The sequence below is a fragment of the Falco naumanni genome, chromosome 1, assembly GCF_017639655.2.
Source record: "Falco naumanni isolate bFalNau1 chromosome 1, bFalNau1.pat, whole genome shotgun sequence".
Lineage (NCBI taxonomy): Eukaryota > Metazoa > Chordata > Aves > Falconiformes > Falconidae > Falco > Falco naumanni.
Genome location: NC_054054.1, coordinates 101,591,526 through 101,605,060, shown reverse-complemented (window position 1 = coordinate 101,605,060; position 13,535 = coordinate 101,591,526). Strand labels below are relative to the sequence as shown.

Here is a 13,535-nt window from a genome sequence, read left to right as displayed (position 1 = left end):
ATCTGTGTTGCTCCTGAAGCCTTGATCCCAGCTCTGAATAGCCAAGACGTCTATTCAGCCAGGAGCTAACAGGCTTTTAAATATGTAAATCTATTTTCAAAGCAAAATAACCCCCCCAAATGTTCATGTATCCCTCAGAAGGAAGAAAGGGTCTCTGTCCTAATATTTTATGCAAATCTAGCTTTTGCTCTTGTACTTTGGCATGAATAAATATCAATGACTGCTTCAAAATGAGGAAAAAAGAAACTTCATCCCTCATCAAAAGAAAAAAAACCTTTATTTCTATTGCATAAATAATGGTAAAATTAAAATATTTTTATACAGATTATATATTTACATTAGTGTTTGGTTAGAGGAAACAGCCGATACATATGGCATTCGGTTTTCCTTTATACACGTCTTTATACACTTGGGTAACTTGCAATAACATAGGATTTATTTAAGTTGCATGCCAAGTTAATTTATATTAATATTTACAGTATTTTGTACAAAGGTTTTTTTGTTTTTTCTTTGTTGGTGGGTTTTTTTTTTTTTTTTTTTACCATTATGCTGCTGACTTGTTGATTTGTCTTTAATTAAAATGCCATGTCTTTTGATAACAAGCAAAAAGTGTTCAGTTTAGCAATGAATGGTAAGTGGCTTGAAAACGGTGAGGGATGAAATGATGACAAAAAGGAGATGCGTGTATTAGTGAAGAACTTCCTAGAGATGAATCAGGAGGCATTGATTGCTTAGATCCTAGTATGGATTAAACAGCAAGAGGCTGGATTCTGAGTTTATTCCAGTTTAAGCCAATTAACTCTAACAAGTTACTTCTGATTTACCCTGGAGTCCACGAGGAACTTTACCTCCCTTCTACCCCCACCCCAGTCTGAGAGAACGAGAGCTGCTGCATGAAGCTGAAATGGCTTTGGCTCCTCTGAGAGAGATGGTGGGGAATGTAACGCTCTTCTCGGGCCAGTGCAATGTGAATATAGAGGTGTGTGTCTGTAGACTGATGTCAAGTGGCAGCCCCAGGGGCTCGATGCTGCAAACACATCAGCTGTGTGGTTTGGGTTTAGTGGGACTGTTCACAAGAGAGACAAGACATGCCTGAGTGCTGGCAAGACCGGAGGGGTAGCTACTAGAGCAAGCTCAACCAGCTTCAGACAGGGTGGTCAAACGTTTCCTTGTTGGCTGGTGAAGACAGAAGACCAGCTGATAAAGGCAAGTTGTAGTATGGATCTCACCTTAAAACCAGCAGTGTCTGAAGCTGCTTATTCACAATGCTGGCAAAGACATGAACAGCTGTGGAATATAAGTGGTTGTAAAATGGCAATTTCATTTAGTAATGCTCTTCAAGGCTACAAAGTATTTTGGTCTGTCTTGACAGAAAATAAGAAAAACAGTGTTTTCATCATCAAATTGTCAAGTACTGATCTTTAACACCAGTGGATTTCCTTTTTCTCCTTTCCCTCTCTTCTCCTTGCTTTTGGTGCTGAAATCCTTTCCTACTGAAGATGCTAAACTGAGGCAATTTTTCAGACTTGTGCTGCTGGAGAGGTAGGAGCGAAGTATTCTTCCAATTAAAACATTGTTGTCAGGTTTTCTGTCCATCCTGCTCTTGGTGAAGATTCTACAGTTCCTGGAGCTGCCTAAAACGTCTTACTTGAATTGAAAAAAAACCCGCCCAAACCAAAAGAAAAACAAGATCCAGTCCCAATAACAACTGACAATATAGAGATGAAAATGTTGTGAGCCTTTTCTTTTTCTGTACTAAATTCCTGGGCAAGTAATAGGTTTTAAGTGATGCCAGGGAAATGTAATTGCACTGTCAGAACACAGTACAGTAAAATAATAGATTAAAACCCAGCAAGTTCTGTACATCTTCATCTGTGCAATGTAAGCATGATTCAGAGCCAAGAAAAAAGATACTTCATCAGATTCTCATTTTAGAAGAGTTGGTTTTTCTTCTTTCAAATAGTCATCCATAAAACAGAAACTAAATAATTTATTACACGGGTGGATAAAATAGGGAATTTCATTCTTAGTGATCTTAATGTATTCCTCCTACTGCTTCTCTCCTGGCAGATCTAAGTCTGACTTGGGACTGTGCACCTCTTGCTTTTGTGCGATGACAGCCCCTTGCAGCGCTGCTCGCTCCATGCACGTGCACATGATGTGGGGGGAGAGAGTCTTTTGTGGAAAAAGCCGAGAGTGTCCTTGTACCGGGCACCTGGCAAAGCAGTGTGTCAGCTTGAGCAGAGCCAGCCCTGGACCTTGGATGGCCATCACAGTCCTCTGGGTGTCCCAGGAGATATTTTGGATTTCTGCAGCAAGCAAAAAGATGCAGCGTGGTTTTTGTGAAAGAATATCCCCATGCTTTCCATGGAAAACATTTACCGGTAGGTACTTTGCTCATCCAAGCCTGTCAAACAGGCTTCAGCCATCCAGAGTAGCATCCTTGGGAATGCTTTCTGCCTTTTTTTGATTTGCTTTCTTGCTATCTTATTTCTTATGGGAGAAGGACCAAAAAAACCCCATTTACTTGGCCCCAGCCTAAAAAGATGGTTCTGTATGTACAGAGCTTTTCTTTTACAAAGTGGTGGGAAGTCTCCCATGTAAAGTAACCAACATCCAGCCCTACCAGTGCACCACATCAACACGTGAGCTCCCAGTAACCACTGAATAGTCTGTATGAGACCTCTCCAAATTGCCAGATGTACCCAAATACTCAGCGCTAGCTCACCCTGGGAGCAGGGGCAGGTCTCTGGGTCTCCTCCCACCTCCCACCCTTCTGCTCACAGGGGACCCTTGTCCCGGGGTTCTGGGAGCAACTTCATTCAGGACGGGATGTCTGCTAATAGCAACCTGCGTATTTGTGGATACCCATCAAACACGGAAAATAATTGCTTTTCCTTTGTGAACTCTCTTTTATCCTATATGACCTCCAACAGCATGCAGACCAAATTCTCCCTAATAAATCCAAGTTTTCCCAGTTGCCCCCCCTGTTTAATTCTTTAAATTACTGTTGATATTGCTTCCGATTAGAAATCGCTTCTCAGTGGTGGACTTGGCAGGAGGGTCAGGCCCAGTGAAGTCCTTGGGTGGCACAGCCTGCTGTGGGCAGAAGCCTGCTCCCCAGGGCCACTGCCACCACCATGATGCACTTCTCCTGCCCAGTAACTCCTCAGCTGTGGTTTTATTTATGGCTGACCTTATGGTATGGCTCTGCACCTGGCAGGTAAGCGATGTTCCTTCAGCAGCCTTTGCTGCCATTCACTTATCCGTGGCCTCCAAAGTACTTCAGTGCCTGCCATACCCTCCATTGGCTTCTCCAGGAGCAGAAAATCAGGATGCGCCTTCAAACTTAAATGGTTAAAGCAAAAGTCAATAGTTATCAGTGATGCAGCCCGGTACCTTGCAGGAGCAGTAACCCAAATCCATCAGAGATCGATCCCTACATGAAGGTCCTGCTCAAAGTGTCCTCAGCAAGCACAGGACAGCCTGTGTCAAGCAGTGCTACATTGATTTCATTTGCTCCCAAACCAAACCAAAGCCTCTCTCAAGCTAAAATAATCATGTCCATCTCAAAGCCTTCCCTGCACGTCAATCTGTCTAATTGCACACTTTTTTTTTTTTTTTTTGGCTAAACCAACAGAGTTCTTTTTGTGGTGCTCACAATTTGCTAATAATTTGCTAATCCCCGAGCTGAAATGTCATCCCGGGCTGCTGGGAGGTGTTTGTCCAGCCTGGGTTTGGCCGGCGATGGCTGCATGTCACTCCGACACGGTGGCACACATGTCACGAACAGCGAGGGTTGCCATGGCAATATCCTTTTCGTACAGAATTGCAGTGCTGAAAAGACACTTAAATTCTCATGTAACTGGCAAAAGCATAAGTTTAGTGCTTTTTCTGACAGCTCTACCTAGCACTGCTGCAGTCTGAGTATTTTTTAAAGTATGTTAATTAGCACTTAAATAGTGGTGGGTTGGGTTTTTTTTCCCCCTTAAAGTATGGGATGTGGGGGTTTTTTATTTTTATTTCTTTGATTCTTCTACTTTCTTCCCCCTAAGCTTTTGCCATCAGGTTCTGATCAAAATTTCACTGCTCTATTTTTACCTAATGTCTGTAAAAGCAACAAAAAGTTTTTTTTTTTCTTCCTTCTTGTATAGAAGAAGAAGAAGAAAAAAAGATAAATGGATGTTACATAAATGGAGCCAGGGAGGTAGGTAAGAGACGCAGGTCCGATGCTGCTGGCTAAGAAGGATGGGAAGGTGTTGGTAGAAAGGTGGTGGGGAGAGGACAGGATGACATGGCTTGGCCTGATCCATCCTGCGTTGCCACCGATTACCAGAAGAGCCTGACTGATTAAAGAGGGGATCTCTTCAAGGTGCCTTTAGATGGAGAAAGGCTGCTCTAGGAAGGAAACTGAGACCTCTGGAAAGACATGACGCTGATTCATAATGGATAAATGTTGTTCCCTACAGAAAAAGTGAACCCAACCCCTCCCCACCCCACCCCCCAATCCTGTACCTAGTAAAATCAGTGGGGAGTTTTGCAATGAACTCTACTGACACCAGGCTATGGCTTTTACCGATATAGTAATTATAGGTTTGGTTTTACAAATGGAGCTTCAAGGTGAAAAAATATACTGAAAAATGACTGTATTTACAAAGGTTTTTATGGAGCATACGTGTAGAAATTATGGAACCTTCCAGAAAACTTAAAGGAATGCAAAAGTTCATCTCGTCTGTAAGGTAGCTCTTATAATTGGAGCCTGCCTAGTATTAGCTGTCAGAGGAGTGAGAAGAACGTGGAGAAATGCCTGGGCTCTGTGTGTTAGCTTGTGTTTTGGGGCTCAGCGAAAAGCACCGCTCTGCCCCCATGTTTCTGCCATCACTGAGCAGCGCTGGTGGGTTGGTGCCCACCTCTCTGCTCCCCCTGCCCCCACTGCCCATGTTCACTCCAACACAGTCCCCAGGGAAAAAATAAGTATTACGCAGTAGCAAGTAACACTTAGAATTCTTTTTTCCTGCTGCTGCCACCTTTTTGCATGCCCCTGAGACCTATAAATGCGGATGACAGTTTCCTTAAAATGATCTCAGAGCTGGTTATCTGCAACACCCAGCGTGGCAAGTGCTGGAGCATGCCTCGGCTCCCCACCACTGTGATCCGGTGCTCAGAGCTTGCTGAAGATTTTTCTGCTGTTGGTTTGAAGTCTCCTGCTGCCCTATAGCAAACATACATCTCTCCATGTTCTGGGAGATATAACAATGTGTTGCAGACTATTTTGCAGTTGGCCTCTATTAGTCACAGCGGAACAGAAATACAGAAGCGTGTGTTTGTGAAAGGCAGAAAAAAAAACTCGGCTGCTCCAGAAAAGACGACTGTTCTCTTCGCTGATGGAGAGGGGGCACCAGGAAAATGGCAACGATGTGGAGGTGGGCGCCTGAGACACACACCTAAAGGCAAAATCCAAAGTAGTGACATGAGTTTAAAGGGGTGATGGGTGACAGAACAATGAGAAGCAGACTTTTAAATTAGGCTATGAAAAAATACAGGTTAAATGTCATCAATCAAACTTGTAATCAAAGAAAGACCTGAAACGAGTCTTTGGGACGGATCCAGGCTTAAGCTGACAGCTGCTGTGTAGGACAAGGGAAGCTCATGGTTTGCCATCCCTTGGGGAGCCACCCAGCCCCCTCTCGTGACACAGGAAACAGTCATCTACATTTACAGGAGCAAGATCTCGCTGTTCCCCCGTGTTTCTGGAGCTGGCCTAGCTGGCATCACAAAGCCACCGGCAACTCCAACACCCAGGTGCCCCCGCGGACCTCCCCAGGAGCGCTCCCCATGAGCACCAGCTGGGAAGCCTCCCCCATGAGGGCAAGGAAATCAGCTCTCCTGGGGTGGTACGCAGGTGCACAGGTAATCCAAAGGTAAATGTAAGGATTTGCATCAAGTTTAAAAGGAAAAATGCTTTCCAATGTAGACCTGGCTCCAGGCTCGCCCAGTCCTTGCACTTTCCATGGGACGTGTTGTGTCTCTAGTCTGTATCACTCCATCTTCTCCTGGCTGCTCATTAAAATCTCTTCCAGGAAAAATAACTAACACTTGCAGGATCTGAAAGTCTGACACACTACGTAACATATGGCGGTAAGCTCTAGTTTGGTTCCTTCTTCTCCTGCGGCAGTCTGCCTTCAGCTTACCCTCTTTGGAGCTTCCCATAGGATGGTGGTCACGGTGGAGGTGGGACGACTCCTGAGAGGGGCCAGATCAGCTGGCTGGTCAAAACCACACACTGCTGTGTAGGCGAAAATATAACCGCTCCCACGAGGTGTCTGACACAAAGGTTTCACTGCAGATTACAACCAGGGCATATGAAAGGAAATAAAAATTGTGCACACGACGAGTGGGGAGAAAAGCTCTTTCTGAGTTTTCCTCATGATTTTTGTCTCAGATAAGTTTACTGAAGACCAATATAGAAGAAGGGTAAAACTGCTGGAAAGCAAATGCTGTTGAGCTTGCAGACAGGACCAAATGAGGGAGTTTTAACTGGCGCTGGTGGTTGCAGAGTCGGTTGGAAGACTGCACAAATCTCAGAAATGCCCATGTATGAAAATGGGTGGGACTTCTCAAGCCCTGATTCATGGTCAGAATAAAATAGCAAATGGACTCATGCTACCCCACAGTCTTGTGTCAAAGGTGGCGTTTACGAAGCAAAAATAGAAATTTTGTATGATGCTGGCAAATTCTCCTCTTTTTTTTTTTTTTTTTTTTTTTTACTCTGAAAATACTGTACAAGGATGCTTTAGCTCCCCTCTAATGCCGTAAACCAAAAGGCATGGTCATAAGGGAAAAAAAAAAAGTGAAGCTGGAGTACATGAAATAAAACGAACAGAACTTGCTTGTGGCAATGCTACGATCAACTTCCTGGGAATGTGGGCCCAGCGGAGAGCTACGCAGAATAGTCAGTCGGCCCCTAGGTTAAAAGACAGCCCCGCTGCAATAAGTCATGAGGCTGTGCCTCCTTAAAACTGCAAAAAGTGTCTTCCAAGTTACCATTGCTGTTTCGAAGCAATAATTCGGGACTCCTGTATTTTTTTTTTTTTATTGCATTAGGAAACAAAACCTTTAAAGCATTAAGACAGCCCTTTTATGTCCCTGCCAAAAGGATGTAGTTGATTCACAAGACACATTACGCTGCTGGCCTCAGGCTCCTTGTCGAATGGTGCTTTATCTGCCTGCCTCTGTCTCTTTGCCGTGTGAGAGTCAGTTCGGGGGAAGCTCACCCGGTGGCATGCGCATGCATGGTCAGTTTGGTTCACAGTGTCATGGCGAGAGGCTACTCCATGCCGCTCCGCAGGATCTGGTTGGCTGCAATCAGCATCACGCTTATAATAAAGGCCATGGCAAATGCACAGATAAGGCTCTTCCGTACGCAGGTCTGTCTGTTCTGCTTCTGGGCGTGCACTGCAGAGAAGACAGGGGAAAGATGAGATGCTCAGCCAAGGCAACATTTCTGCTTTCCGTCAGGATCAGCTGAGCTCAGAAATCCTCCTATGCCTCTGATTACCTTGGCACAACCCTCTAGCCCACACCGCAGCGATGCCCTGTGCCGGCCAAGCCTTAGCCCTCCCTGCTGGGGCATTTCCAAATAATCCACCTTACCGTTCATTGCTTCCAAGCCAACTTCCCTAGCAGACCACCCTCTCATACTACAGGAAGCCCTTTCTCTCTTTACTTGACTTTTAAACCATTCAAATGCTTGTAGGCATGTTTTGGTTTGCCTGTGTATTATTTCTTTTAAGCTCTTTATAAAGTTATCTCTAAAATTCTTTAATCAGGAATATTGGACTTCTGTGAATCCTTTAAACTTATCCAGGTCAACTGGGAATGAGCAGAGATTCAAGATGTGCTCCCCAACAACACTTAACCCCCACACCGTGATGGTTCCTATGATTATGCACAGTATGTTAGTCATTTTTCCAAACTGGCTTTAGGTTTTCTGTGCCTAAGAAAAATCAGACTTTTTAAGAACCTTTTCAAATGCTTGCAGAATAATTGTCAAAAAAGGTGAGAGTAATTTGCAGCAGTTAAAATGCAGACAGAGTTGGGATTTTTAGCATTTGACTTATTTAATTTTATTTTTTTAAAGTTCATCAGTGAGGATTCACGCTGTGACTTGCTAAAGACAGTTCATGTCTCTGTCTTAGCCTCCCTACCTACGAATACCAGAGCAATATGTGGTATCGGGGCACTGTGAAGATTAATCTGCTTGAAAAGACCTTGAAGGTCCCCCAAGATAATCACAGAAAGCCAGAAGATCCTCATGCACAGGATGGATAGCTCTGCCCTGACGCTACAGGCAGTAATGCATGGTCTTGTTTTGGCCTGAGAAGGGACGGACCCATCGCCTTTTTCTCATGGATGGAGTTGTGATGATGGGAGACTTCCAGGTGGTTGACAACAAGCTCAGAATTGCAATAAACCTAAAATGTGACCAGGAAAAGGCTCCAAGTGCCAGTGTTTGGAAAAGCCCAGGAGACTGTTTTTAGAATATATGGAAAAAAAACCCTTGTCTTGATTCAGGCATGAACCTCGTCACGCTGGGAGCAGGGATCACTGCATTTTGAACACTTGTCCCATCTCCCCTCACCTCCTCTGGCCAGGATTTGGCAGTGTCTGTGTCATAATCCCAGCTCCCACGCAGCCCCCCAGCACCAGCTCAGCGCCGGAGGCACATGGAGCCCTCGTTAGGCAGCACTTCGAGCCAGACCACCCAGGGCAGGGCAATGCTGCACCAGCGCTCCGAGGGGCTCGCTATATCCTGTGCAGATAATAAAATCCCCTTTACGGCAGCTCTCCTAAATTACTTGCTTTCTGCTTGCACTGCTCTATTCCTTGATTCCTTCTCTCGCTTTTATAATGCCCATAGAATCAATACTTTGGTTTCTTGGTTTTGTGCGTGATGCTCCAGCACTTTGAAAAGCTTGTTAAATCACAGTTTCAGTTATTTCTATACTTTGAAAACACACCCAGCCAGCAGATAAAACAGTGACACAATCCATCACAGTCAGCACTGCTGTTCAGCGCGGGGCTTTGGTGCTGATTATGGTGACTGGGAGCAGCAGCTAAAGACTGGCCAAGGCTTTTTGTAATGGCAGCTCTTCTATTCAAAGGGAAAGAGTAAAGCATGTTCAATGCTTTCTTGCAGAAGTGTTCCTGAATTGAACAATTTCTTCAGTCTTCTGTTATATCATCAAGTAACAATAGAGCTTTAAGGCAGCAGGATGCAGGTAAGACATTGTTATTGTTCCTTATCGACTGAAGCTACACAAGTAGCCAAATAACCTACCAAATAACTCCAGAAGGAAAGGGAAAGGTCTGTGCTGAAATGTAGAGGTGCTGCAGATCCAGAGAGACCCTCTTGCTGTTGGCTGGGGCTCAGCAAGTTTTACTGCAGCAAGAAGATGAGTATTACAGTTCTTCTGCCCCCTTGCAATCCACAGGGTGACAAAAAAGCTGAATTTACTGACTTTCTTCACTCTGCACACAACTATGTTCATATTACCTTCTTAAATATGAAGACCGATTTGCCCCCTGCCCTGCCACTGCTGAGTTTTTCCCCTCGCTTTTCTCCTTTCTCCAAATTCATAGATCCTTTGAGCATGACATCTGTGTTTTTTTCCTGCTGGTTTCCATAGCTGGCATTGTTGGATGCTCGATGTGTTTTGCATTTTCTTGCCAGCAGGAGTTTTTAATACTCATGGGACACGTTGGGGTTTGGACGTGAGCTGGTTCCTTAAACAGGGTCAGAGCCTGAAGCTCCTCTGGAGATGTCCTGGCCCCTTCTTAGCAAGGGGAGCAGCTCATGGGCTGTCCAATGTAAATGAGATCTCAAGAAGCAAAGGCAAATCAAGGCTGGGTCATCCTTCACCTTCTCAACGTGCAGAGGACAGGCTGGCGGGGAGGACTCACCATAGTGTCACTAGTGGCAGAGACAGAGCTACCGTCACTGTAACTTCCCCACCAGGACATCGGGTGAATGGGTCCAGCCCATTGCCAGGTGCACCAGTCCACTGGCTGTGGCTGCTGGGCTTCTCATGACGCTCACAGTACGTTTGAGATGGTCAGAATAAGCGCTGAGAACCTTCTTGCCTGCAGAAAAAGGCTTGCTAACATGAACAGCTACAGTGTATTTATAGTGGCTTCTGTCATAACCCTGCCAAAGGTGAGTGATATTTGCTTTCTCTGGCTGGCTGGAGGTATTTTCATTTGAAGAGGTCAGTTATTCATTCCCAAGCCCTTAGCTGAGGAGCAGATGTTCCCAGTGCTTGTCTGGGGAGAGCGGGGAGGGGAGCTGCAGCAGCTCTTGTACATCCAGTTAATTTGAGTGTCAGGGCTGAGGATGAAATGCCCATGCCAGACAGCACGGGTCACCGTAACCAGCCAGCACTCGTGTATGCCACGAGCTTAATGTCATGAGCGTTTGGATAAAGGGAACTGCCAGACAAATGATTTTTTTACTATAAATTTTTGGTAGTACAATGTCGCTGCAGACAGTTGTCCTTTTGTTGTGTCTCTCCTCGTAAAAACACACAGTCTTCTTGGCTCTCAACTTTGTTCTCCTGCCCTAAGCATTGCTAAAAATTGAGGGAAAGGCTGAAGGCATAACCATGCTTCCGTTCTGGTTGTATTCTTTATTGGCGGGGCTGGTATGTGCTGCTTGTCCCGTGGAGTTGGGTGTTTGCTTTGCTTTGCTTTGCAAGAAGGCAGCAAATGAAACCCCCTAGAAATGCATAAGAGGGGAAGCCGTGATGTTAGCCTAGACCTGGTGTCTGGCAAATGACTCTAACGTTCGAAATGAAGTGAACAAAATCCTGGACTTGTCCCTGATGTAATATGAACATTGTATTGGGGTTGAAGTGTGTGTGTGGTTGTGTGTGTGTATGAGCGTGGGGGAGAGCAATAAGGTTCATGGTCCATGTTGATAAACAAAGAATGTTTCATGGTTGTAAAGACCTTGTTGTGACAAGAAGCCAAGATGGCAAAATTATGAGAATGAACAGAAATTTGCACGTATTTGTACCAATGACGGTGTTACCTGTACAATGCTGTTTAGCACCCGGTGAGGCTGAGCCAGCTGACCCCAGGTGTGAAGAAGGGGATGTCCATGGGATGGAGAAGGGTTTTGGGCCTTCTTTTTGATGCTGACGGGGAGTGGAGATCCCCCATTTCAGCAAGGTACTACTGAAAGTATCTGCCATGTCTCTTCTCTTAGGAGCCATTCCCAAATCTCAGTGAAAACCATTGGGGCTCCCCTTGGCTTCATTCCTAACCGTGGTTAAAGTCACCACAGTGGGGTGGATGAAATGTACCTTAAATACAGATGAGCCTCTAGGCTAGTCCCTTCAGGCTACCTTTACAGTTGAAAGAAATAGGTGCTTTTTAAGGTGCTATTAACCTCACCCCAAGGTAGCACCTAGAACAAACTCGAGGAATTATACCCAAAAAGCATGTCCTTCACTCCACTAATTGAGTAGAGGGTGACTGACGTACACAGAAACACTTCTGTATGGCCACTTAAAGCCAGACTGAGATGCTGTCCATCCACCATGACAGCTCTCCCTTAGTGCCCTTGATCCACGCCATGAGGCCCTATAATTTCTGCTTTTGAGCCCTGTAGGGATTTCAGGGTGTAGGAAATGGGAACGCCAAGGGCACAAGTGGGTCATGCAGGTAATGGCATGTCCAGCCTGGAGAGCTGCAGGGACACAACCTGCTCTCAGCCTGCCTTTCCTGGGAGAAATGCTCATGTCACAGCTGCCACGGACCAGAACCGTCCCCTTCTTCTGGGACCTGAAGCAAAAGTTTGGATCTTTGTTGACAGTGTTCAGTTGATCTTTATTCTCTGGCGGATTTGTGCGTGTGTGTGTGTATTTCTAACAACATCTAAAAAAGGGTCTGTTTTGCTTCTAGGTTCTGCCTAGCACCAGCAATGCCAACATCCCACGAGAAAAGCTGTTCTTGCTGTACTTTTGGAAGCTGGGACTTCCAAAATGAGATGCTGAGCATTTAGGTTTTCGGACCTTTTTTTTTTTTTTTTTTTTTTTTTTTTTTTTTTTTTTGTGACTGGGATAGTTCACCCAAGCACCGAAGCTGAAAGAAGCCTGCATGCCTCTCGCTGCGGTGACAGCTGGTGCATGTCTCCACTGAATCAGCAGGTCAGTGGGGACTAACAACTCCATTCTTGTAAGTAAGCATCTCTTCCTCCCCGCTGCTCTCCAGGAGGAACAAAACAAACCAGCATTGCTTGGCTTGATTCGAAGAGCGATGCTGCTTGCCTCCCTCCTGCAGGCTTTTTAAAATTCAGCTGTGCTCTTCTACATCTTTTCTGCAGTATTTAGCAGAGGGTGAGTGTGCTGGGTGTAGCTGCTGAATCCTATTAATTAGCCAAGCTAATAATTTCAGTAATATGTTTATCCTTTGCTTTGTTTTAAAGACGCTTCAGTGTCTCTGCCAGGTGCCCTTTCAGAGGCTATTTTGCCCCTCAGAGTATCAGAATTTCCCCCAAATGGCCCACATACAGGGGCAGTAGCTGTCCCAGGGTGACATGCAGAAGCCCCAAGGTTCTCTGTCAATATCTCGCTGGATTTTTCTCCTCCTGAGGTGATTTGTATCTGCTTAGTTGTTCTAACCAGCAATGTTTTTGGAGCAATACAAGTTCCTCTGGCCAAGAAAATCTTTCTCCCAGGGTGGCTTAAAATGGGGAATGTTCTTGCCAGTGTTAGCTCCGTTCGAAGTGCAAAATGCACCGTAAAAGCTGAGGCTGTGCCTGGTCCCGGCTGCTGATCACTTAGTGGTCTTGTGGCACTGCAGAGAGGATGCTGCACTAAGGAACAGCTGCCAATGCAAATGTTTCCCTTTTTGTAGCTACCTCTGAGAGTTGCTCAGACCTTGATCTTGCAGGCACTCACACACGTGTTGAGACCAGCTCTCCTGGGGGTGCAGTTCCACCCCAGCAGCCCCAAACGTGCCGAGCGAGGGGTATGCAGGGCTGTAGGGTGCTGATGCACCACCTCTGCTGGTGGCGGGGGTTACAAGGCAGAGAGAGGACTGTCCCCAGCTGGTCCCTGGGAGCCCGCAACAGGAGACCTTTTCTGCTTGTGGAAAGACAGCAGAAAACTGATGGAGCCTAACGCAGCTTGCTAGGGCAGGACCCAGTGCCAATAAGGTCTTTCCATGCTAGGCTGGGGGAGAAGTGCTTATTTCCATAGGGAAATTTGGTCTGTCTCAGACACTCACCTCAGCACGGGCTGTACATCCCTCTGCCCGAACGCCACCAGAGAAAGGAGGGTCATCAGGCAAAGCACCCACTAGTTCATCCTCCTGCCTCAAACAGCATCAGCTTTACTTAGACCACGTGGAAGAAACCTAACGGCAGCTCTTGAGCTCTTAGTTTGTCATTGCTACTTACTCTAAAATAACTCTGTGCTAATGCCAGGCACCCTTGCCCATTGTGCGTCATGAATCAGAGCGAGTTTTACAGA

At 45.7% G+C, this 13,535-nt stretch overlaps 1 protein-coding gene across 3 annotated transcripts in view; it reads right to left on the bottom strand.

Annotated features, from left to right (window-relative positions):
* Positions 1-264: 264 nt before the first annotated feature.
* The window catches only part of CALN1 (calneuron 1), a 130,135-nt gene continuing 116,864 nt past the window's right edge, over positions 265-13,535 (bottom strand). For 2 of the 3 annotated variants that reach the window (XM_040613271.1, XM_040613261.1), the window contains exon 6: positions 265-7,455. In XM_040613271.1, coding sequence (XP_040469205.1) covers positions 7,328-7,455 — 128 coding nt within the window. In that variant the 3' untranslated portion in view covers positions 265-7,327. The remainder of the gene's footprint in view (positions 7,456-13,535) is intronic. The other variant, XR_005830684.1, reaches the window with a different exon arrangement.